This window comes from Chiloscyllium punctatum, chromosome 44, assembly GCF_047496795.1.
Source record: "Chiloscyllium punctatum isolate Juve2018m chromosome 44, sChiPun1.3, whole genome shotgun sequence".
Lineage (NCBI taxonomy): Eukaryota > Metazoa > Chordata > Chondrichthyes > Orectolobiformes > Hemiscylliidae > Chiloscyllium > Chiloscyllium punctatum.
The window spans coordinates 41,413,364-41,438,135 of NC_092782.1; the positions used below are offsets into that span (position 1 = coordinate 41,413,364).

The 24,772-nt window shown below is 45.4% G+C and overlaps 1 protein-coding gene across 4 annotated transcripts in view; it reads left to right on the plus strand.

The window, feature by feature from the left end:
* The first annotated feature begins 1,729 nt into the window (after positions 1-1,729).
* The window catches only part of flncb (filamin C, gamma b (actin binding protein 280)), a 56,863-nt gene continuing 33,820 nt past the window's right edge, over positions 1,730-24,772 (plus strand). For 2 of the 4 annotated variants that reach the window (XM_072562756.1, XM_072562757.1), the window contains exons 1-17: positions 1,730-2,298; positions 10,775-11,023; positions 12,827-12,924; positions 13,107-13,254; positions 13,502-13,620; positions 13,791-13,868; positions 14,910-15,072; positions 16,793-16,993; positions 18,498-18,623; positions 19,478-19,615; positions 20,256-20,382; positions 20,948-21,084; positions 21,369-21,562; positions 22,327-22,440; positions 22,931-23,074; positions 23,364-23,487; positions 24,421-24,581. In XM_072562756.1, the coding sequence (XP_072418857.1) occupies positions 1,962-2,298; positions 10,775-11,023; positions 12,827-12,924; positions 13,107-13,254; positions 13,502-13,620; positions 13,791-13,868; positions 14,910-15,072; positions 16,793-16,993; positions 18,498-18,623; positions 19,478-19,615; positions 20,256-20,382; positions 20,948-21,084; positions 21,369-21,562; positions 22,327-22,440; positions 22,931-23,074; positions 23,364-23,487; positions 24,421-24,581 (2,658 nt within the window). In that variant the 5' untranslated portion in view covers positions 1,730-1,961. The remainder of the gene's footprint in view (positions 2,299-10,774; positions 11,024-12,826; positions 12,925-13,106; positions 13,255-13,501; positions 13,621-13,790; positions 13,869-14,909; positions 15,073-16,792; positions 16,994-18,497; positions 18,624-19,477; positions 19,616-20,255; positions 20,383-20,947; positions 21,085-21,368; positions 21,563-22,326; positions 22,441-22,930; positions 23,075-23,363; positions 23,488-24,420; positions 24,582-24,772) is intronic. The other 2 variants (XM_072562758.1, XM_072562759.1) reach the window with 1 other exon arrangement.

A 24,772-nucleotide genomic window follows, 5' to 3' on the forward strand; every position in this document is an offset into this window, starting at 1 on the left:
TTATTTTGCAGTTCCACATTGTCCTCCTCACAATTTAGATTCAATTCAAATTTTCTGTCAGCCACAAATGTTGAAACTGTGTTCAGTACCATATAATAAATATAGGTCAGGAAAAGCAAGGTTCTCAACACCGACACTGAGAAGTATCACTATAAACCCTGCTCTGAAAAACTTCTTTAAAAACTAATATTGCAGATGCTGGAAATCTGAAATAAAAATAGAACATGCTGGAGAAGCTCAGCAGATCTGGTAGAATCTGTGGAGAGAAAAGCAGTGTGAATGTTTTGACTGCTTTGGGTTCTAAGCCAATGGATTCTAAGTGTGAACTTAGATTCAAAATGTGAACTTTTTCTCCATAGTCACTAACAGATCTCTGAGTTCCTCCAGCGTTTTCTTATTTTATTCTATTAGCCACTACTCCCTTTAATGTATCACTTGGCCAACTTCCTATCTAACTTGCTACTGTCCATTTTAAAGCTGAGCTCTAACTTTGCTCAAAAGTTTGTTGCGCAGCACTGTATTAAATGCCTTTTCGAAGTCCATGTAATCAACATCAACAGCATTACTTTTGTGTTATCCCCCCCAAGGGGGAAAAAAGCTAGCAAGTTGGTTAAACATGATTTACTCCAGTTAGCTTTTTTTTAAATCAAAGGGCAATGCTGTGTGATACACTCCTGTTTTTTTTATTTTTTATCTTTTTTTTCTTAAATACCCCCCACACTACCGCCTAACTGCGCTAGTGCTTATTTTGTTTTTGCTCCAGTTAACTATTTGAATAGTGGTGAGAGGAGACAGGCTAAACCCCGGGGTGGAGTTAAGATGAGGCCAAGAGAGTTAACCCAGTGAACGCACAAGGCAGATTACACCCAGGGGGTAGATTTAAGAGAGTTAACCCTCTATTCCTGATGAAGAGCTTTTGCCCGAAACGTCGATTTTCCTGGTCCTTGGATGCTGCCTGACCTGCTGTGGTTTTCCAGCACCACTCTGATCTAAACTCTGGTTTCCAGCATCTGCCGTCCTCACTTTCGCCTATTGAACGCACGAGGCAGATTAAAGTCAGAGTGGAGTTGAGTGAGTTAACCCAATGAGTGGAGGGTGCAGTTTAAATCCAGGGGAGAGTGAGGAGAATTAACCCATTGAATGCATGATTCTGGATTAGTGGTGCTGGAAGAGCACAGCAGTTCAGGCAGCATCCAAGTAGCTTCGAAATCAACGTTTCGGGCCCGAAACGTCGATTTTGAAGCTACTTGGATGCTGCCTGAACTGCTGTGCTCTTCCAGCACCACTAATCCAGAATCTGGTTTCCAGCAACTGCAGTCATTGTTTTTACCCCATTGAATGCATGAGGCAGGCTAGACCCAGACTGAGTTAAGAGAGTTAACCCATTGAACACACGAGACAGATTACACCCAGGGGTAGAGTTGAGTGAGTTAACCCAATGAGTGGAGGGTGCAGTTTAAATCCAGGGGAGAGTTAAGAGAATTAACCCATTGAATGTATGAGGCAGGTTAGACCCAGACTGAGTTAAGAGAGTTAACCCATTGAACACACGAGACAGATTACACCCAGGGGTAGAGTTGAGTGAGTTAACCCAATGAGTGGAGGGTGCAGTTTAAACCCAGGCTATAGGATTAACCCATTGCTGCCCTGGAAGCTTTGAGGTGCTGAGTGAAGGCAGCGGGGAGCGGCTGCTGCCAATGAGTGAGCGGCTATGATTAGCGGCGTGGCGTGGCCTGGCTCTGGAGTTTATATGGCCATCGCCTCGGGATTCCTGGCGAGCCTGCTCTCTGACGTGGGCCCGGAGCAGCCGTCACTCATTAAAAAGTGCGGCGGGGCCACCAGTGCGGCCATTCGGCGGCTGGTAGCCGGGCGGAGACAGCAGCAGCAGCGTTAGTGAGTGAGTGTTATCGCGGCGGGATAACTCTGTAAAGTTCGGAGAAGGAGTTTCCCGGAGGCGGACAATGGAGCAGCAAGAGACGGCGGCCAATGGCCAGGAGGACGGGGAGATGCCGGCCACTGAGAAGGACCTGGCGGAGGACGCTCCCTGGAAGAAGATCCAGCAGAACACGTTCACCCGCTGGTGCAACGAGCACCTCAAGTGTGTGAACAAGCGGATCGGGGACCTGCAGAAGGACCTGAGCGATGGCCTCAAGCTGATCGGCTTGCTGGAGGTGCTCAGCCAGAAGAAGATGTACCGAAAGTACCACTCGCGGCCCAACTTTCGCCAGATGAAGCTGGAGAACGTGTCTGTGGCGCTGGAGTTCCTGGACAGGGAGAGGATTAAACTGGTCTCCATCGGTAGGAACAACAGCCCCCTCTCTCTCTCTCTCTCTCCCTCCCCTAGGGACAGGGCAGTCCCGGGTCTGGGTGTCTGTGTGGGTGGGTGGGGGTGTGTGTGTGTGACTCCAGACCCCAAACCACCACCTCCTTCAGTCTCTTTCCCCACCGCCCCCCTGCACTGGCCCGGCTCCTCACTGCACAGGAGTTTAAACCCAGCACTTAGCTTCCCCTCTTTTTTTTAAACAAAAAATATCCAATGTGAAGAAATCTCGAGTGGCTTTTGCTAAGAGCGAAAGAAAGCCGAGCGTTACACCCCATACGCGTGTCTCCGGAGAGGAGGCTGAGTTAACGCGGCTGCTGCTAAACTTTGATTAGAACTGGAATGAGTTTGTTGAAGAGGAGCGAATAATTGTTATCTCTCTGTCTCACTAAGGCCACTGGAAACAGGCTTAACAATCCCCTTTAGTAGCAAAGGGGATGGTTTGGGGGGTGGGGGGGGGAAATAGCTGGGTTACGGGCAAAGAACAAGAAAGTGTGGATAATTTTTGTAAAGAGCTGACACGGCCACGGTGGGCCGAATGGCCGTCTGCGCTACGTTTCGATGAATATTGCGTTGACTTGAAGTCTGATTGATTTTCTATTTATGCAGGATCTTATCACATCTCTCAGTAAGGCCCAGCAGTGCTAGAGCCGCAGTGAATTACTTGGCAGTGACTTCTTAGATGAAGGGAACAGCTATTAAACCCACAGCAAGATTCCCACAAATGGCAATGAGATGGTTCTGTCAACACTGAGTCAGAAAGCGCGTGTTTGAGTGTTAGCGCAGAGACCTGAACCCATAAATCCAGACTGACCTCAGGAGTGGGCTGCCATATATTGTCTGGGAGAAAGTGAGGGCTGGAGATCAGAGCTGAAAAATGTGTTGCTGGAAAAGTGCAGCACATTCAGGGCTTATGCCCGAAACATCGATTCTCCTGCTCCTTGGATGCTGCCTGACCTGCTGCACTTTTCCAGCAACACATTTTCAGCAGCTGCCATATATTGCCTGCCCTGATATAGGTGCAGTCCCTCAGATGAGGCATTAACTCCAAGCCCTCTCTCTGGATGGATGTAAAAGTCCTTTGTAGCACTATGTATGGGGAAAAAAAAGCATGGCCTAACCAATATTTATTAATAAGACAGAGTCTGGTTACTGCTTTTTATGGAATCTTGCTCTGTGCAAATTGGCTGCAGCATTTCTGACATTGCAACTGAGACTACAGCAGAAGGGTTGAACAGATATGGGTTGTACTGAGGCTGTCTTTGTGGTAATATTGGTAGAGAGAATGTTAATTGTGGCACTGGAAGAATTCCTTAATCTTCACTCATTGGATCTTCTGCACACAAGCTGAACTGTGGGCCCCTGGCTAACATTTTAACTGAGGACCAGTGCAGCTCAGTACAATGCTATCAGTTGAGATCATTGGTTTAAGTATATGAGTGACAGGGTGTGAGTGTCCTGCAGTTGTTAATTGTAACAGGTGCAGAAGTAGAGATTTGTAAAAATTGGCACAGCCTGTTAGTGATCACAGGGGCTTCTGTTAGTAAGGGTGGGGGCTGGGGAGTTCCTAATTTCTGGCATTAACTGGAGGCTGACACAGACTGTTCTCAGCCCTGGTCTCCTAGTTGACCAAGTGGAATGTCTGATTTCCACATCCCCCTTCACCACCCAAATTGCCAGTGTCCACCTCAGCTCATCTGCTGCTGGAACCCACATTCATGCCAGTGTTACCTCTGCCTCACAGCGCCGGAGACCCGGGTTCAATTCCCGCCTCAGGTGACTGACTGTGTGGAGTTTGCACGTTCTCCCTGTGTCTGCGTGGGTTTCCTCCGGGTGCTCCGGTTTCCTCCCACAGTCCAAAGATGTGCAGGTCAGGTGAATTGGCCATGCTAAATTGCCCGTAGTGTTAGGTAAGGGGTAAATGTAGGGGTATGGGTGGGTTGCGCTTCGGCGGGTCGGTGTGGACTTGTTGGGCTGAAGGGCCTGTTTCCACACTGTAAAGTAATCTAATCTAATCTAGATTCAGGTATTGCCATGATCTCTTGGCCAGCCTCCCATCTTCCACTTGCCATACATGATGACTAATCTGAAACTCTGCCTGTGTCTTATATCTTTCCCTCTTTCTCCACCAGCCCTGCCCTGTGCTTGCTGACCTTCACTGGCCAAAGTTCTCATCGTTGTTTTCAATTCTTCCATAGTCTCCTGCCCTTTTACAAGCTGTTAGATCTGTGTATTTTAATCTGTGTAACTGTTAGGGAGCATGCCTTGAACGATCTAGACCCTAATTTCTGGAGTTCCAGCATTAGCTCCTCTTAAGTTATTTCCTAGCCAAAAGTCTGAAGATTTCTTCTCTTGGTTTCCTCTCTACTTTTTTTGTGATTTCTCTTGTGAAGTATCTTATTGTTAAGGGTGCTCTACAAGTGCAAATTTGTGCAACAAGGGAAACTGCTGTCTGCCTCTCTGGCTGTTTTGTGACAGGCAGTATGGCAGTGGTGGGGGTTGTTTCTTGCTGTGATGGGTCAGAATTAAGCAGACAGTATTTTGTTGGACAAAGCCAGTAACCCCACTGTAGACCAGATGGAAATTGCCAGGCAGGTTAAGCTCTATCAGAAAGCTATAGTTCAAGTTTTGCTATATACCCACAAGACACCTTTTTTTTTCCAGTGAGCACTGTCTAAATCCAGCTGCCTTGATAGATGGATGAGTCTTGTATTTATTTTGTACATTGCCAAGTCCCTGAAGTCAGACTTGAACTCTCAACCTCTTAATTTACAAAGTGAGAGTTACTACCACAAAAGGAGAGGGACCCATGTTCAAGCCTCTAGTTGAACCAAACTGCTCACTTAACCTTGAGTTTGTTACAAATTGCTTTGGGGTGTCTGAATGAGAATTTGGCTTTTCAGCTCTGAGTCTGTTCTATTATTCAAATAAAATGTATCCACCTGTATCTTTAAAATATGATTGATCCAACATCACAAGTGAATTGGTTCTCAGTTTCTGCCCCCCCCCCCCCCCCCCCCCCCCCCCCCCCCACCATTTTGAGTCTGAATCATTCGCTCCTGCAGCATCCAGGCTATCCCTGACCGAGGTATCTGGTTACCCAGCAGTGGTTCTGTGCCATACCCTTCCAGAATATTCCCCACACATTTGCAAAGTCACGCCTGTCCCAAGCTGCTATCCATCCCCCTCCTCCATGAACTGAGCTCAGGAGCTATATACAGCTGCCCGTGCAGCTGGCTGGAATGTGTCAGTGATAACCTTGGAGTCTGACAGCTCGCGATGTCACACTGCTCTCTTCCTGTCCTGATACTCATTTGTCTGACTGCTGGGTCCAAACCAGTGTGCTGTCAAATACCCAAATCTCCCCAGGGTGTGACCGGTTCACTTCAGCAGTTTGAGTACAGAGTGGGGAAATTTCAATAACCATTAGACTGAATCTGCACTGGTACGTTGAGGTTTTTGGCAGATAGTTTGTTCCTCCCACATTCCTAATGTAGTTGGCACAGGGGGATTTATCCCAGAAACCCTTTCTATGCCTCCCCAAACAGTGGCTCAGTGGTTAGCACTGTTGCCTCAGTGCCAGGGATCCAGGTTTGATTTCAGCCTTGGATGACTGTGGAATTTCCATATTCTCCCTGTGCCTGCATGGGTTCCCTCTGGGTGCCTTGATTTCCTCCCACAGTCCAAAGATATGTGGGTTTGGTAGATTGGCCAAGGGAAACTGTATGGTTTCCGGGAATGTGCAGGCTAAGTGGGTTAGCCGTGGAAAATGCAGAGTTATGGGCATACAGTAGTGGGGTAGGTCAGGGTAGAATGCTGTTCAGAAGACCAGTGTGGACCTAATGGGCCAAATAGCCTGTTTCCACATTGTAGGGATTCTATGATTCCAACTTTGAATCTCTCTCATAGAGTGAGTACGTCTCATACTTTTCTCACTACTTCTACTCAATAGAGTGGGAGAGAATGTCAGCACTCAGGAGCATAATTCCATATGATATCAAATAACTCTTGCCTCTCTACAGGTGAGAGCATGACAGTTTATCTGCTGTGGATCTGAAGCTGCCTTATGTCTAGTTTTCTTCCCGTTGAATCCAAGGGAAGATGTACTGACACTGGACAGCCCAGAGAAGGTTCTCCTAAGTTGATATCAGCTCTGAAGGGATTTTCTTATGAGGAAAGATTGAATAAGTTGGACCTGTACTCACTGGAGTTTAGCTGAATGAGATGAGATCTTTTTATTGAAACTTTGGTAGTTTAACAGGGTAGACATGGAAAGGTTATTTCTCCCCATAAGGGAGAATCCAAGACCAGAGGACTTAATCTCCAAGGAATGAGTTATTCACTTAAAACTAGTTTGAGAGGAGTTTCTTGAGGGTTGTCAAATCTGTGTAGTTCTTTACTGCAGAGGTCTGTTGAGGCTTGATCATTTAAGTATATTCAAGGCTGTGATACAGGTTTTAAATTAGTCAGGGAATCGAGGGTTATGGGCGAAAGGCAGGAAAGTGTAGTTGAGGATTCGGCTCAGCTATGATCCCACTGAATGATGGAAGAGACCTAACTGGACCAAGTGGCCACCTTCTGCTCCTACACCATATAGTTTTGCTTATTGCTGTCTGGAGGTTGTGGTGGCAGTTTGATTGGTTTCTGCCAATTCTTTGGACATTTGGCAAACCCACATCAGACCCTTGGAAGACAATGTAAACATTCATACTGTAAATCATTTCAATGTGTTGACCCAAGGCCTGGCCCCTTGTGGTTAAGTGTTGGTCCTCTTGCACTCTGCTCCCCTCTGCCAGGGTTTGATGCTGTTGCTGTTCCTGCCAGTCACTGACTGACTGCCGTGTTTGCAGGTTTTAACCGTTTTGTGAATCTGAGCTTCTATCCTAACTTGCTGATTCTCTACCTGCTCAGTTCACTGAGGAAAGTTTATCTGATGGTTAAATGATAACCTTTACTCCAATGACCTGACCTGTCCCTTCGCCATTCAGCTATCTAACTTTTCCTGTCCTCCTGCTTTGCTACTTCTTGTTTATCTCCTTGTTTTTAGGATCCGTCCATACCCAAATGTTTGTGGTGTTTATCTGCTGTCTATTCTGCATTGAATTAGCTGAATAAACTGGTTGGGAAAGTTGAGCTTATTGTGAAATGCAGTATTTGATTATTTGTAAAGTAGTAGTATTCTTGGATTCTGAGCTAGGCACCGAACAGAAATGCACACCTTTTTCATGGCTGGTATATCTTGGAAAAAGGACCCCTGAACAGAGGAGACCCAGGCCCCAGTGTTGGCCTACTGTTCCTGCCTATTATATGACTTTGCAAGAACAACTAGTAGGAACTCAGCTGGCAGTGATTGTGACTTTAAGAGCAAAATGAGATAAAGAATCCATCAGGGCATATAATCTCTTGAGACAATATTGGGGTGGGGAGGAAACTATGACCAGATAGAGGGCCTCCAAAATGAGTTTGTTTGGTAGCATAGTGTTTGAGATATTTCAGCTTCTGGTGAGACCAAAATTGGTGGCTGTGTAGTTATTTAAAACTAAATACAGTGGATGCTGGAAACTGAAATAAAAAGAAAACACTGAAAAACCCAGCATATTTCTCCATCTGTGGAGACCGAAACACCATTAATATTTCAGGATCATAGTTGTTCATAAGTGATCCACCTGGGAATTTGGGAAGAGGTTTCTATAGAGTGAATGGCTTGAATGCTGGACCCATTGGCACAAAGAGGAATTGCTGAATTGAATGGATGCAGACAAGAGAAGCTAGATAAACTCCTTTGGAAGGGAAAGGAATGGAAGTTGTTTGTGTAGGTTCCTGAAATGGAGTGAAGGAGACTGTGTGTAAAGCAGAAACAGTGATGTGGTCCTTTTTGGGCTGAATGGACTGTTAAGTACTTCTTACTTTTTTTGAAGAAATGGAGAGGTTTGAGGATGGTGCAGTTGATAGGATGTGTATGACTTTTCAAAAGGAAATTGATATGGTACCATCTAACACTCTTGAAGTACAAATCAAAACCCACAGTATTGAAGCACTGATACAAACATGGCTGAAGGATTGAAAGTAGTTGGAAATATTGAGTCCCTAGAAGACAGTGTTATTTTGCTTTGTCAGAATGATCTGGACTTGATCATAAGTTTGAAGTTTGCAGATGATATGGAAGTTTGGGATTGTTGTGAACTATGAGCTGGGTGGTAACATAGAGTATTTGGACTGGCAAAGTAGGCAAACACATAATCAACTGAGTGAGGTGTGAAATTATGATTTGGTAAAAATGATGAAATGACCTCAATGGTACAAGTTTTTAAAGGAAGTGCAGGAACACTGACTTGGCGATCTATGTTCACAAATCTTTTGAAGGCAGAGTGTAGGAAAGCTGATTTTTAAGAAAAGCAGCAGGAGCCCTTGGCTTTATGAATAAATGCATAAACCACAATATTATGTTAAACTTGTATAAATGGCTGGCTTAGCCCCAGCTGGAGCATTGTGATCCACTTGGGGCCTTAGGAAGGAGGTCATGGCCTTGGCAAGGATAGCAAGTAGCTGATCAGAATGGTACCCAGGCTAAGGGACATCAGTTACATCGGCTGGAACTGTTCTCCTTTTGGAGCAGAGAAGGTTAAATGGAAACTTTTTTTTTGATTTTGAACTATTCAAAATTTATGAATGGTTTTGGCACAAGAACCAGAGATGTCATGAGGAAATTATTTTTACACAGTGAGTTGTTGAAATCTGGAATGCAGCATGGTGGAAGCAGATTCAATAATGTTCAAGAGATTTGGAAAAATAGTTGAAAGGAAAAACATTGACAGGGCTTTAGGGAAGGAGTTGGAGAGTGTGACAAATGGACAACCCTTTGTTTAAAAGCTGGCAGTGCTACAATAGGCTAAATGACCGCCTTCTGTGCTGTATCGTTCTATGAAGTGCTAATCATTGTCACTCATTGTTCAGGATAATGATTACTGTCTGGGTAACTGTACACAGCTACAGTTTGTTTGAGGTAACATGATGTAACTGTGCAGACTTGCTGATTTTAGATGGTTGGAGAGAACCTTTTTTTTTTCTCATCTATTTAAAATACCCTGTATTGTAAAAGTGAGTCACCCTGGCCCACCCCCCCCCCCCCCCCCCCCCCCCAGTACTGGTTTGTGTCTGGGCAGTTATATCACCTATAGCTGCGGAATGTTTACAGCAGACTGTGTGGCACTTTAGCTGTCCAACATCAGGCTTTATTTGGTAACAGATGAAATAAGGATTTCTCTAGTCTGACGAGTGAGCAAAGATTGGTCCCACATCAACTAATGGTGAGAGTATTACCCTTGTGGTCTGTCTCCCTCAGAGGCTGTGGGAGGGGGCACTGCAGTGTCTGTGTGAGGAACATTGGGTGGCTGCATTGGGAGTGGGTGTTTAGTGCAGAAAGTGATCTGTGCAGAGGAACTGCTGGTGGAAATCTACATTTCTGAAGTTTCCGTTGATCATGGAATTTCTGATGGCAATGTTTTCAGTGACAGGAACACAGGTCATGAAGGGGAAAATAAACTAGACAAAAAACCGATGGACACTGGAAAAAGAGTCATAAGGAGCTGAGCTCAGCACACCATCATCCCCAGACCTGGGTGAGGAAATCAGTGTTGCCCACAGTGCACCAGCCAGGATATCTGTGGGTGGGCTAGAAGGTTGCACAGGGTAACATTGCCAGCAGTGGCCTGAGTCCAGGAAACCTTCAGATGAGTGAGGCAGATATTCATGTGGGGAGAGAGTTCCCTCATGGGGAGGGGTCACTGGTGTTTCTCTTAATCGGGCTGTGGGATGTCACTGTTCAACATGACCTGCCTCATGACCCTCTGATGTATTCTTCCTGTAAATCGCATCTGACGTTCAGATAGTCAGTTGAATATCTGGCCTGTCCCTGCATACATGAGCCAGGGAAGTACTAATGTGGGTTGGATGCATTGTTTCACCAAGCACTCACTCCCAGGACCAGTCCAGTGCAGGTTAGATAAAGAATCCCCTAATAAAAACCTTTTTGAGGACTTGCGCAGCATGGATTAGGTGGGTTGGAGTCTGTGTTGGTTCAATGCTTTGGGAATGTTTTTACCCCTATGTCCTGTGACCATCTAATCTGACAGCATCTCCCTGGGCCAAATCCTGTCCTTTTTTCCCCTTACCACTAGCTGCCTGTGTTTGGGCACACCTTTACCACTACTGGGCTATGAAGTGTACATCAACTGCTCCTTTTTTTCCTCTCCTCTTCCCCTTCCCCCACGTGCCAGTAGAGAAACCTTTGTATAAATTCCTTCCTTTTTCAATTTCAGATTTTCCTTTCCTAAGTGTTCTTCACTTGCGCTCCATCTTGCAAGTGTAGCACTGTGTTCCTGTTTTTGATGTTTTAAATGTTTTGAAGTTGTTGCTCAGTAATGACTCCGTCCCCTGTTTTTTGTTTATTCACAGACAGTAAGGCCATTGTGGATGGGAACCTGAAGCTGATCTTGGGCCTGATCTGGACCCTCATCCTCCATTACTCCATCTCTATGCCCATGTGGGAGGATGAGGATGATGAAGATGTCAAGAAGCAGACTCCCAAGCAGAGGCTGCTGGGATGGATTCAGAACAAGATTCCACAACTTCCAATCACCAACTTCAACCGGGATTGGCAGGATGGCAAGGCATTGGGTGCATTAGTGGACAACTGTGCCCCAGGTGAGGAACTCTGTGGATGTGGCATCACCAATTAGTGGGGGTGGGGATTTCAGAAGAGCAAGAAGATTTGAAGTTGAGTGCCAGGATCGTGAAGTTAAAATATGGAGCCTGATTCTGTAATTGGTCATTGGTGGGTGCATGTATTTTGAGTGTTTGGGAAGATGCAGGGTGGTGATGTTGGGTTACTGTAGGCAGCAGGAGGATCACTGAACTCTATCAATGTCTTAATAAAATGAGCCAATTGTAGTGTAACCTGTATGATATGCTGAGATGTATACATTTTATTCTGATACACAGTTCAGAAACTGAAGAGCAAGATGTGGTACCCTTGATAGAGTAAGTCAGGCCCCCTGCTTCTGCCAGCAGCATCCTTGAGACCATCACTTATCTTCTCCCAGTGGGGGAATCACTACAAACCCAAAGGCCCACTTTCCCACCAGGAGCAGGGATTCTGTGAAATCATTGGGGAAAGTAGAGCTCAGATAGCAGTCAGTGAATGTCGAAGATTTGCTCTAAAGAGCAAGGAGTCCAACCACCTCTTGCATCACCGTCTCACCCAGTGGAGGCTAAGTGTAAACAGTGGAAGGATTGTGCAAAAATCAGAATTCCATGTCCTTACCTGTTCAAACCCCACTCGCATAGCGTGTGACTCAATCATTTTAGATGGTTGTTATTTCAGGATCCACTGCTCTGGAGTGAACATAAGTCACCCTTGCTTGCCAAGGGACTGCCTAATGTGACAGCATTATACAATTGTCTGTCAAGAATAGACATTAAAATAGGTGGTGTCACCTGTGTGGGGGTTGAGGCATGAGGGGACAGGCATGGACAGGTTGCAGATGGGTGTTAACAATGACCCCATGTCTGTATTTATTTCTCTTGTCTTCCCACCCCTCCATCCCTACCCTGCCAAACATGCCTCTCCCAGAGTTAACATGAGGTTCCTGGTGTTTACCATGAGGCAGAAAAGTTCAGACTGGGTTTGAAAGCACAGCAAAGTGGTGTTGAGTGTACAGGGATTTGAGAGAAAACAAAAGCTGGTATGATTTGGGCCCAGAGCAGGGGCTGATGTTGTGAATTATCAATCTTGTCAATCAAATATGTAATCATGTTGAGATCTGGTGATCTTCAAATAAGGAGGCCCCTCCCCACCCCCATTACTTCAGTCCTCCTCCAAGCCAGGAGCATTTGGTGCTAACCATTCACTGATCACAGTTTAAGTCTTCAGGGAGCTACCCTGATCTGTGGTAGAGGGAGTTTGAGGCTCTTCTGTGTATGGCAATATTGGAGTCTTTTATTATTGGTGTGACACTTGAGTGAGAAGCTGTAGGTTCATGCCAACCACTGACCCATACCCATAATTTGGGCTGATGTGCCCAGGGCAGGACTGCAGGAAAGTTGCACTATACCTGGAGAGGGTAAGGACAGAATGTTGAACTGTCCAAAGTGTAAACAGGAAGAACACTGCAATGTGGGGCAATGATAATGAAGGAATGCTGTGTAATTGAAGGGGACAGTACAGGGAGAGTGCTACACTCATCCATTGATGGAGGGGCATGAAGCAATGGTATACTGTTAGGTGACGGTATGGGGTGAGTGCTGCACAGTCAGTGGAGACAATATTTAGAATAGACTGCAACATTGTCAGAGCAAGAACTAACTGGAGGGTCTTAATGGTGGGTGGGACTGTCCTGCTATCAGAGCACAATCTCTTGTCCACCTCCACGTGGCTTTCCCAGCAATGTACTAAGGATACAATGTTTCCCTGCTCCTTGATTGCAAGATCTCTTGTTATGCCTGCAGGTCTGTGCCCTGACTGGTTGGACTGGGACCCAAACCAACCTGTGGACAATGCCAGGGAGGCCATGCAACAGGCTGATGATTGGCTGGGAGTCCCTCAGGTACGTAACTCTTCAGATACAGCAGATACTGTGGAACAGCTTCATGGAATCTCTGCTGTAGTGAGACATTGATCCCCTGTAACACTGGATTCAAGCTGCCATCTTACTGCTGCTGTTGGCTTTGGGAATCTTCTCCCTGCCTTTGTCCTCCCTGATTTCTCTATTGCTTCCTGTCACTGTAGGTGATTGCTCCTGAAGAGATTGTAGACCCCAATGTAGATGAACACTCGGTGATGACCTACCTCTCCCAGTTCCCCAAGGCAAAACTCAAACCTGGTGCCCCCCTCAGGACCAAAATCAACCCCAAGAAAGCTCGTGCTTATGGACCAGGTAAGGAACATAGGACTAGAAAGCATTTAATAGCTATCTAGCCATTTGAGATCATAGTTGATCTGTGACCTTAATCCACCTTTCCTTGTATCCTTTTGTTGGTTAACCAAATCTGATCCATATTGGAAGTAAAATTTTAACCATGAGTCTTTTTAAGAGTTCCATAATTCTAGTTGTCTGCACTTTTTGACCTGTCTAATGTCATACTGTTAATGTCTGATATCATTAATGTTTGACTTGGTTGCAGGAATCGCCCCCCAGGGTAATGTGGTCTTAAAGCCAGCAGAGTTCACAGTGGAGACGATTAATGCGGGTCTTGGGGAGGTCCTAGTCTATGTGGAGGACCCTGAAGGCCATACTGAAGAGGTAATGTGTGCAAGTCTTGGTTCAGTCTGTGCTGTGGGTATGCTCGAACAACTGTAGAACTGGGACTGCATCCCTTAGAAATCCCTCCTTCCCTGCTCTGGGTGGGTGAGTGACCAGCACTGGTTAGTATGGAAAGGCCACTCACTCAGTTGTTTCCTTTCTTTGTACAGGCCAGAGTGATTGCAAACAATGATAAGAATCGTACATACTCCGTGTCCTATATACCCAAGGTTGCTGGACTTCACAAGGTAATTCTGTCACGTTCTACTCCAAATATGCACTCTGCTCTATATTAACCAATTCTCATTGCCCCCCTCCCTGATCCTTGAGTTATTTGTTTGCGCTAGGTTTCTCTTCATTGTCCTGGAGACCTTTCAATGACAATGTCGAGAATCTGGGGAAAGACAGAGTCCAACAGGACTGGACCAAGCTTGAAACTGTTCAAGTGAGCAGGAGGAGGCCATTCAGGTCCTTGAGCTTGTTCCTCCATTCTATTACTTTCATCTCAACCCCACTTGCCCTACATCCTTACACACAAAAAAAACCCAAACAAACTATCAACCTGTCTGACCTCCTGTGTTTTTCCAGTGCCATATTTTTTGACTCTGATCTCTCAACATCTGCAGTCCTCTCCTTTCTCTGGCTCAGTAAACCTTGAGCTCCAGCATCGATAGGTTTGTAATGCAGAGGGTCCAAGGTTTTGCTACACCATATGAAGAAACACCTTCTGACAGTAATGCTGAACAAGCTATCTTGAATTTTAAAGGTCATGACCCCTTGTTCAGGGCTTGTTGTTGAAGGTGATAGTTTCCTTCTGTCTTATTTAGCATATCTCTTCCTAATTTAAATCTCTCCACTCCATGGTTTGTTAAAGATCTCTGCAGTTTGTGGAAGGCTCCATTGAATCATAGAATCTCTACAGTGGGGAAGCAGGCCATTCAACCTATAGTGTCCACACTGACCTCCAAAGGACATCCCACCTGGTTTCTGTAACCCTGAATTTCCCATGGGAAATCCATGTAGCCCATACATCCCTGGAATCCATGGGGCAATTTAGCATGGCCAATCCACCTAACCTGTGCATCTTTGGAGTATGGGAGGTAATCTCTGCAAACCCATGCAGACAGTCACCAGAGGCTGAAATCAAACCAAAGTCCCTGGCACTAGGGCTATAGTGTTAACTTCTGAGCCACCGTGCTGCCCATAAGGATGGCAATTTGTTGAATGGCCAAAAAAATCCTAACACGTTATGTTTTCTTTAATTATACTGATCTTGTGTTTATTTCTAGGTAACAGTTTTGTTTGCTGGACAACCGATTGACAAAAGTCCTTTCAATGTTCAAGTTGGCATGGCACTGGGTGATGCCAATAAAGTAACTGCCCGAGGGCCTGGCTTGGAACTGAATGGGAATGTGGCCAATAAACCAACGTACTTTGACATATACACTGCAGGTAAGGAGGGCAACGAAGATAAATCCTGCTGATGGCCTCTATGGCAAGATCAATAAAGTGCTCTGTGGGAATGAGCTGGGAGTGTTAATAACTTGATTTGAGATGAAGTGGGGTTTAATGATGAGCCTGTGGTTAGAGTATTGCAGAGTTTCTTGGTGATGTGGTTTTAAACTTTTAAAGCAGTGGTTGGTTAATAAGCCTCTAAATAGCATTTGAAACTAATTAGAATGTGTCATTATTCCAAGAGTCAGATTGGTGCATTGTGGAAGGAGACTATTTGGCCTGTAATGTCTGTGCTAGCTCTTTCAAAGAGCTGTTCAGTTTTGACTCATTTTCTCAATTGTTTTCCTGTCATCCTGCAAAGTTTTCCTGTTCAATACATTTCACATTGTGAAAATTCCTACAGGGCCCCATCCACATTGCAGGGGTGTGTGTTATGGATTGTATTCTCAAGGAGAAGAAATTTCTCCTCCTAGTTCTTTGAAATCTGTTGCTGGAGAGGCAACACAGTGTGCCTAAGTATTGCCTGTCTGGGTAGTGTGCAGTACTCTTTTAAACACCAGCCCGTCCCAATCGAACTGTTTGTCTTATTCATTCACCTTCGCAGCGGAATAGCAACCTCATGTAAGTCTGATGACTTGATTTGGTCTCCCCTTAGCATTATCTGCTCCAGGAATAATTGCCACGACCCCAGTCACTCCACAGGAATGAAGTCCTTATTCTGTCATCCCTGTAAAGTCCCTCTGTATCCTCAGCAGGAACTTGCTAAGGTTTGTCTAAAATCACACACAGCACTCTAGCTGGTGCTGAAGCAGCCAGTTGTAAAGTCTCACTTGCTGCCTTTTGTTTTATAAACAATGTCTCAATCTGGAATGCAAAGTATCCTCTCAGCTTCTTAACCACCTTTTTTTAATACCAACTAACACTCCAAATCAATCTGTTCCTGAGCTGCCACACACTAATATCATCTGGTTTATTGTTTGTTGTCCCTCCTATAGTGAGCCATCTCATGCTATATCTGAGAAAATGTATCTACTGGAAACATTGTTAATTTTCACCAGTCTCTGTCTCTGACCTTCTGAAGTCTGTCAGCTGCATTGCAAGGTTTTGCATTATTTGTGTTCCTTTGAAATTGGTACTTCATCTATTCATTCAGGATAGTTAACAATAAAACAAGTAGTGACTGTATTGATATTGTCACTGGGGGTGTCCCACTTTTTGTACAACACTCCAGTCAGAAGGATATAAATAATGCATACTTCATTATTCTATACATCCACCACCCAGCCAGTTTTAATAGTTAAACTACCAACATGCTGCTTTTTCTTTCCTAAATAAGTCTGTGAAAATTCATGCACTGCTTTCAGTAACTCTTGTTCCTTCAAGGATTCTATCTGTTAGATACTAATATCTAGTTGCTTCTCAAATCTCTGGAGTTCTCCATTTAACCTGTGCTGCTCCAAGTTTGAATTTTTGATCTTTTTTAATGATGCCCTATAACTTTCCTACAGCCGACAGATTTAGCCTGTAGTTACAGATCTAACCATCACTTTCTTTTGTTCTTGCGTATCAATTGCAGTCCTTCAGTCAACTTCTGATTTGCATGTTTAGTGATGGGATCAATGTAGAGTTCACAAATTTTATATGGTGCTGCTGGATTGTGGCTATTGCTGTCCAACTTCAACATACACTGTGTCCCTTGTGTTTACCTTTTTTTTAGGTGCCGGATCAGGAGATGTCGGGGTTGTTATTGTTGATCCCCAGGGTCGGCGGGACACGGTGGAGGTAATTCTGGAGGATAAAGGTGACAGTGTAATGCGCTGTACCTACAGGCCCCTACTTGAAGGCCCTCATACCATCTATGTAACATTTGCTGGGGCCCAGATACCCAAGAGCCCTTTCACTGTCAACATCTCAGAAGGTAAGTTCCACAATGGGGCCTTTCTTTCTATGTGAGGTGGGTCTTTTCTTCCCCTCCCTTGGCTCCCCTCTCCCTCTTTGGGGGCATTCAACAGAGTGAGGGTGTGGTTGGTTGCTAGCTGGAGGGGAAGGAAACTCTCTGCCTCTAAGGCAGAAAGAATGGAAACTGGAGTTCAGGCTGGGGGGTGCCAGGAAAGGGTATGGGGTGGTTGAGGAGGTAGCCACTTGAGGGTGGCTGATACTTGCTAGTGGGCTGAAGAGGCCAGAGATTGGAAATAGCAGGTATAGGAGGCTGGATCTGCAAAGTGGCCAAGTCTCCAATTGCAACGAGATCAAGGATGAGCAATGGTGCTAATGGAGGCTAGAGGTGCAGCACATGAGGGTTAATGGAAGCAAAACATTTATCTTGGGGAGATCACATCTGTTGATGACACTTTGAATGTGAAAGCCTCTGTTCACAACATTTGTGCTGTTGTTCCAAACAGCTGTAAGTTGGTCATGGTTTTTTTTTAGGGTTTAATGAAGATGAGCAGTCAAAGGGATGATTTGACATTTTATTTCTAATGTGTGTTTGTGTTAGAGGTTTTTGTACACCATGATGTTCCAAGTGCTTTATTATTTATGATGTTTTTGCAACATTGTTAGGATTGTATCAGCCAACTCAAACACAGCAAGCTCTCTCCAATCAGCATTGTAATCAACCTTGCATGATGCAGATTTTATTTTGTGATGTTAATGTTTGTTATTTGAAACCATCAGGGTGCTGTGGAGAATAATCCTGCAATAATGTGAATAATACGGTGGGATCCTTTTTTTTAGTGTAGTGCTGTAGTGTGGCACTGCCTGTGTTGTGAGCTGAACCATCTGTGGTATGGCTTGACTGTCATCTTTTCCTTTGAACCAGGTCATTGTGAATATGCACTGTAAGATAGACAGTCAATGAAGTTACTGTCTGGTTTGACTGAAATCCTGTCTGTCCCTAATTAACCCTACGATTGTACCCTGACTTAGTCTTGTAGTCACAGTATTTATGCCTGTTCCAGTTCAGTTTCTGGTCAATGGTAATCTCTTAGCACTAGTGCATGATTCAGTGATAATGCAATTGTTAGGCTGTTTGGTTTAGTGCAGTTAGTTAAGAGGACAGAATGTTATGGTGACTTGCCTGAGGATAAGAATGACTAATGTGATTAGTTAATGGCAATGCAAGGTTGATTATTCCAATTAGTTGGAAGGTGACTTTGAGATTGGGCTGCAATGAGTTAATGCATAAATTCCTCCACTTCATTCTTAATGACCAGGCCAGTGGAGATGGGAGCTGTTGATGGGAGGGATGGTGGGTGAGGTTTGCAGCTCCTTGAGAGCATAATTGCATTTTCCTCCTTCACCACCACTGCCCTCCCTGCCAACTGAACTGCAGGAAGCCACATGAACCTTCATCTCTCACACTGTTGCATCTCTTATTTCATCTTCTCTTCCGGGTGATTTTGTGCTTGGACTGACCTCAGGAGCCCCCTCTCCGACCCCGGTTGCTGCTCCAGTTCCGATTACGATTGTTCCTCAGTCCATTCGCACCCCACCAGCAGACAAGGCCAAGAAAGCTCCACCCCCTCCTCCCAAACCAAAACGACCACGTTAGTATTGGCCTGCGATGAGTGTCTGCCTGTGCTTGTATTTGATTTTGAGGGGTGTGGGTCCTGCTTCTGTCTGAGTGAAGGCCACCACCTGTGTGACTGAAGGCCATTGGTTGTGCTTCTGTCTGAGTGAGTGACCCTGACGCACCGGTTGCTGCAGAGCCTGTGCTGGGCAAGTCATGATGACTGGTTCATGGAGCCTGTGGAAGCCCTCCAAGTCTACAAGGATACATTGACTTGACCTTTGCTGGTTCTTTACTAACCTGGAATGTGATTGTTCAGTCGCTTGGAACACTAACCCAGCGATCTTTCTGAAATTTGAGGTGTGGGGGGTGTCATGTTAGCTGTCCTGTTTGGCCGAGATCTGCATATCTTCCTTTTTCTGTAAGAAGTTGATGGGATTTTGTAAGCACTTCTCCAGACTGGCTTTGGCTTTGTCTCTCTGTCTTGACTGCTATGAATTAGTGGAGGTGGGGTAGTTAATTGACTGACTGAAATCGTTAGATCGGTTTTAGATTTGGCCACCTCATGTACCCACCCCCACCTAGATCAACATATGTTTTGGAGGAGCCAAGAGCCTGGTCTGTCTCTGAAACCAGACATTGGTGAACTGTGCCCTGGTCTGGGGTGGGGGCGTAGTGCCTCTGTTACATGTGGTGGTGGGGTGGAAGGTTTCTGTAGCTGATCCTGTGGGGAGTCTGGCTTCTCTTTCGTTCCTGGTGTAACCAGAGTTGCTGCGGTGCCTGGCTGATGGGATGGTGTTGCCTCAAGCCATGGGAATGGAGTAGTGGAGCTGGCTGGGTGGCACTCTACTCTAGCTCATTGACACTAACTCTGAACTCTGTTTCTGGCAGCATGCAACCCAAATGTGTGTCGAGCCTCTGGGAGAGGCCTGCAGCCCAAAGGGGTGCGAGTCAAGGAGGTGACTGATTTCAAGGTCTTCACTAAAGGAGCAGGAACTGGAGAGCTGAAGGTTGTCATCAAAGGACCCAGTGAGTTGGGGTGGAGGGCTAAAACTGCTGATGTGTTGTGGGTGTGGGCAGAGGATGGAAAGGCTCTAGAAGCTGTGGTATAGCCTGGCAAGGGGCTTAGTCCTACCCTGCTGTGGCTAGGCTGCTTCCTGTTGTCAGAATCATTTAAAATGTACAGTTTCAGAGGGGGCCATTCAACTCCTGTCTGTACTAGCTCAAGGGACAATTATCCAGCTAGTCCTGTTCTCCAACCCTATTTATTCTAAGCTTTTCATCCATTCCCACAATCTGTTGTTTTGACTGTAAGCTTGCCAAGTCCCAGTAAATAGTGGAAAGCCAAAAATCAATCTGCTGATTGCCCTAACATTAGTAGGGAGCTAGGCAGTGACCATGGTTTTTTTTCCCAGCTGTTCTCTCCCTGGTGAATGGTAGTGCATTTGCATATGCTGGAAATCACCAGCTGGTCCTTGGACCTGGAAGCAAACCTGGGCAGTGGGATGTGCAGCAGTGATCAGTTCCCCACGTTCTCGCTGTGTAGACCTGCAGCATTAGTTCACTAGCCAGCAACCAGGACACCTGAGGAGCCCATCCTTTCTGAAGCTGTAATGCATGAGAAATTGCCAGTAATAGTCACTGTCTTCTGTGAATACTTTCTTTCCAGAGGGTACAGAAGAGCCAGTCAAAGTCCGTGATGTTGGTGACGGTGTCTACGAATGTGAATATCACCCAATGATTGGGGGAAAGTATGTGGTGGCCATCACTTGGGGCGGTTATGCTATTCCCAGGAGGTGAGTCACACCTTGCAGTTCAGCAGAAATGTAACTGTGTGGCTAAATTGGAGCCATGATATTGAAATCAGGAGATGGGCAAATATGCAGGTTGAGCTTGCTGAACAACACAGGGCATGGGAGTCTTGATCAACATTATTTGAAGTTAGAGAGGTCCATTCAACAGTCACAAATAATGGCAAGGAAGAAGCTGTTAGTGCATGTGTTCAAGCTTCTGTATCTGAGATGGAAGAGAGTGTTACTGAAGTGGGAGAGGTCTTTGGCAGCCTTTCTGCAGCAATGGGAAGTGTAAATGGAGCCCATGAATGGGAGGTTGGTGTCTATAGTCTGGGCTGTATATGCCAATGCAGTATGGAGGGAGAGCAATGCAATGACAATCTGGGTTCAGGACTCCAGTCTTTGCATTGAGGCCTGAATGCATAACCACCTGACTCAGGATATGTGCCAGCCACTGAGGCAGAGAAGCCATTTGTAAATGTCAACCCTTTTTCTGTGCAAGATGAAGTGAATATGGAGCAATAGAAGTTGTTGGTTGTACTGAATAATCATTTATTTTCTTCCTCAGTCCATTCGAGGTGGAGGTTGGACCAGAAGCTGGGGCTCAGAAGGTGCGAGCCTGGGGTCCAGGCCTGGAGACTGGGGTCGTGGGCAAGTCAGCTGATTTTGTTGTTGAGGCGATTGGAACTGAAGTTGGAACACTAGGTAAGCGTGTTTGTTGTTGCTGTTTTCACAATGGGATTCCCATATCTACAGGCTGCACTGGCGTCAAACCCTGTTGATTCTCTTCCACTCGGTCTTTAACATCACCAGGTGAAGAGGGAGTTAATGGTGTGCACACAGGCCTACAGCAAGGCTATTGTAAAATGTCAATGCACCAAAAAGATCTTTATGTTTCTATCTTCCTTATGCTCTACTTGCTATAGGAATGTCTAGTGGAGCTTGTTCAATGGTTGTGAATAGTTTAAATCTATCCGTTCTGTTTTCAGGTTTCTCTATCGAAGGGCCCTCTCAGGCTAAGATTGAATGTGATGACAAAGGTGATGGGTCATGTGATGTGCGGTACTGGCCCACTGAGCCTGGTGATTATGCTGTGCATGTGATCTGTGATGATGAAGACATTAAGCACAGTCCCTACATGGCTCACATCCTCCCTGCAAACAATGAATGCTTTCCAGAGAAGGTGGGTGTCATGTGTAAACAAATCCCAGGAATCTGGCTGTGGCCACCATGTGTTTCTTGGCTATGGAGTATTTTAGAATTTCTTTCTCATTCAATGACTGGGCCAGCATTTAATGCGCATCCCTATTTGCATTTTGATTATCCTTGTAGCTACTGCAGTCCTGCAGCTATAGTGTTCAGGAGAAAGTTCCAGGGTTTTGACAGATCCCATAAAGGGATAGCAGTTATAGTTTTGAGGCAGGATGGTGAATGGCTTGGATGGGAGCTTTGCAGGCAGTGGTGTTTTGTGCGAGTGCTGCCATTTGGTTGAAGTTGCAGGTTTGGAAGGTGCTGTTGAATGAGCTGTGGTGAGATACTGCAATGCCTCTTTTGACATCCCTCTGAAAATGCAGCATTCCCTCTGGATTGCCCCTCCAACAGGTCAGTGCTCCCAGGTGCTGATCTACATTGCTGGCCTCTAATCACATGCTATGCTCTGTGGATCAAGAGAACAGCTGACTGCTACCTTCTTGGACTGTTCAGCATGGCTTGTATATAATAGCCTTGCCAGTGATTTATCTTTTTTTTTTTTGCGGCATCCTGTAATTAAGTCTTGTTTTTAAAAAAATTAGTTATAGGAATTGAAGTGGTGATTGTGACTTAGAAATCAATGTGAGAATAAAGCACCTGGCCTGTGTAACACTGGCATTCCCCTGTCTGCCTTGACTGAGCACTTTGGTGAAGTCACTGCTCATTGTCGTCTCACTCAATCTTCTTCCTTTTCAGGTGAAAGCTTTTGGCCCAGGTCTGGAGCCGACGGGCTGCATTGTGAACAAACCGGCCGAGTTTACTATTGATGCACGGGCAGCAGGCAAGGGTGAACTGAAGATCTATGCACAGGTTGGTTGGTAATGTCTTGATGCCTTCTGGGCTGGTATGTACCAGAGTGGGTGGAGATCTGGCTGGTGTTTGCCAGTGGGTCAGATTTGCTGCTTGACCAGGAGGCTGGGATGGGGAGGGAGCAGCTCTGTTGTGTGGAGAGCTACCATCGGAGTCAAACCATTTACTGGACTCTGTCTCTCACCAGTCATTATCATTTAGGTATTGGAGTAGGTTGGGAAACTGGGTCAGTCTGCACCTTCATAATGAGAATGACAGGAGAGCACCTTCACAGGGTAGGGTCCAGCAGGAAGACCGTCAACACTTTTTTTTTGTATTTTTCTTCGAGGAGATAGCAATTTCCATTTGGTACTAAGTTAACTGTTAAAGAACAATGTGGAGGAAGGGATGTCTGTTTTAGTGGGTGGAGGTTGGCTGTTCTTCTCAGTTTCTGCTTGGCAAAATACAATGATGTTTTTTTTTCTCTCTCTCCTTTTCTTCCCTGCCCCAGGATGCAGAAGGTGTTCCTATTGATATCCAGATCAAGGATAATCACGACAACACGTTCAAATGTGTGTACGTGCCCCGGAAACCCATCAAACACACCATCATAATCAGCTGGGGGGGTGTCAATATCCCCAACAGTCCTTTCAGGGTAGGTGTGGGGCACTCGAGTGCTATGGAATTGAAATGGAGTTCTGTTGGCGGGATCGATCCCACCAACACTCGCTGACAGAGTTGGAAAACTGAGATTGAGAGAGGCTGGTTAGTGAGCAATAGTGCTCAGCTTTGCAGGGTGTAAAATTTCATTGCATATGAAATGAACTGATGTACAACAAAAAAATGTTGCACTTTGCATGTTCTGTATGAGGCTTATGCTGTTGTTCCTTGCTATTACATGCCCTTGGCCAACTACTTGTTCATTTGTACCTCCTGTGCTGCAGGTATCTGTTGGTGAGGGCTGTCACCCACAGAAAGTGAAAGTCTATGGGCCAGGTGTGGAGAAAACTGGGCTCAAGGCAAATGAGCCCACCTATTTCACTGTGGACTGTAGCGAGGCCGGACAGGGTAAGTCTCGAGCAACCCCTTCACTTCGTCTTAGTGTATTCTTGTGTGAAGTGGGGGGGGGGGCATTGACCAAAGAAAGACTGACTTGTCAGTCTCCCATCAGAAGCAAGGAAAGGAGAAACAATAATTATGGACTGTCATTCAGAAAATTGAGCTAATAAATGGAAGTCAGTGGAGATATAAAGCAGAACAGCATTTTGACTGAGCACTGTTTTGAGGCATTGGATGGAATTGTTTAGGGTTACACTATTGATATGTATATGGAGTTGTACAAGGTGATTGACCCAATACAGTACCACATCATGGGTTTGTTAGTAGCATTAATTTTTTAAAGTCCACACTTGAAGGAAATTTGGTAGCATAAATACAGAATTGGCAAAAGGAAAGCAGGGCATTCAGAATGGGTGTGGAAACTTCAATTACAGGAAAGATGGATGTGCTGGGATCCAAAGGCTTGGTGCATGGGGTACTTGACCTTTTGAAGGACCAGCGCAGCAGATGTGTGGAAATTCCATTCTGCAAATTGCCCTATGAGCAACACATCATTTAGACCTAGAAATGTTGCTTCTTCAATGTTGCTGGATCTCCTCTCCTCTCAGCATTGTGGATGTACCTGCACCTCATGGACTGCAGGAACTTCAAGGCAGATTGGCATGGCTTGGGCAATCGGGGGTTAAGGGAAAATACCAGCCAGTGCTGCTCAAATCCCATGAAACAGCCATGGGATCTGACCATCTTTGTTAGATGGTGAAGCATTAAGGTGAAAGCATACAGTTGCTTTGGCAGTTTCTACCAGACACTCACACTCACACCAGTTTGTGCTAGATATTAGCTGTCTTACTGAGTGGAGCCCTCCATCACCATTTTTAGCCCTAGTTATTAGGATTTCCTCTTTTTAAACCTGGGTCTCAGTCTGTTGTCTATTTTGAGCAGGTGATGTGAGCATTGGCATTAAGTGTGCCCCAGGAGTCGTGGGACCTGCTGAGGCTGACATTGATTTTGATATCATTAAGAATGACAATGACACTTTTACTGTGAAGTACACTCCTCCTGGACCAGGACGCTACACCATCATGGTGCTGTTTGCTGACCAGGTATGTCAGGCACAGACCCCTGTTCAAGACTTTTTCAATTATGTGAAGTTCAAATTCCTATCTGGCTTCTGTTGAGAAGGCTGGTATTTGTATTGGGGTATAGCAGGGACTAAATATTTTCCTTGTAAAAAGGGGATGTAAAATAAACATGAGACCACTTAGCCCTTTATCCTGTCTGCATTTCTGTTTGA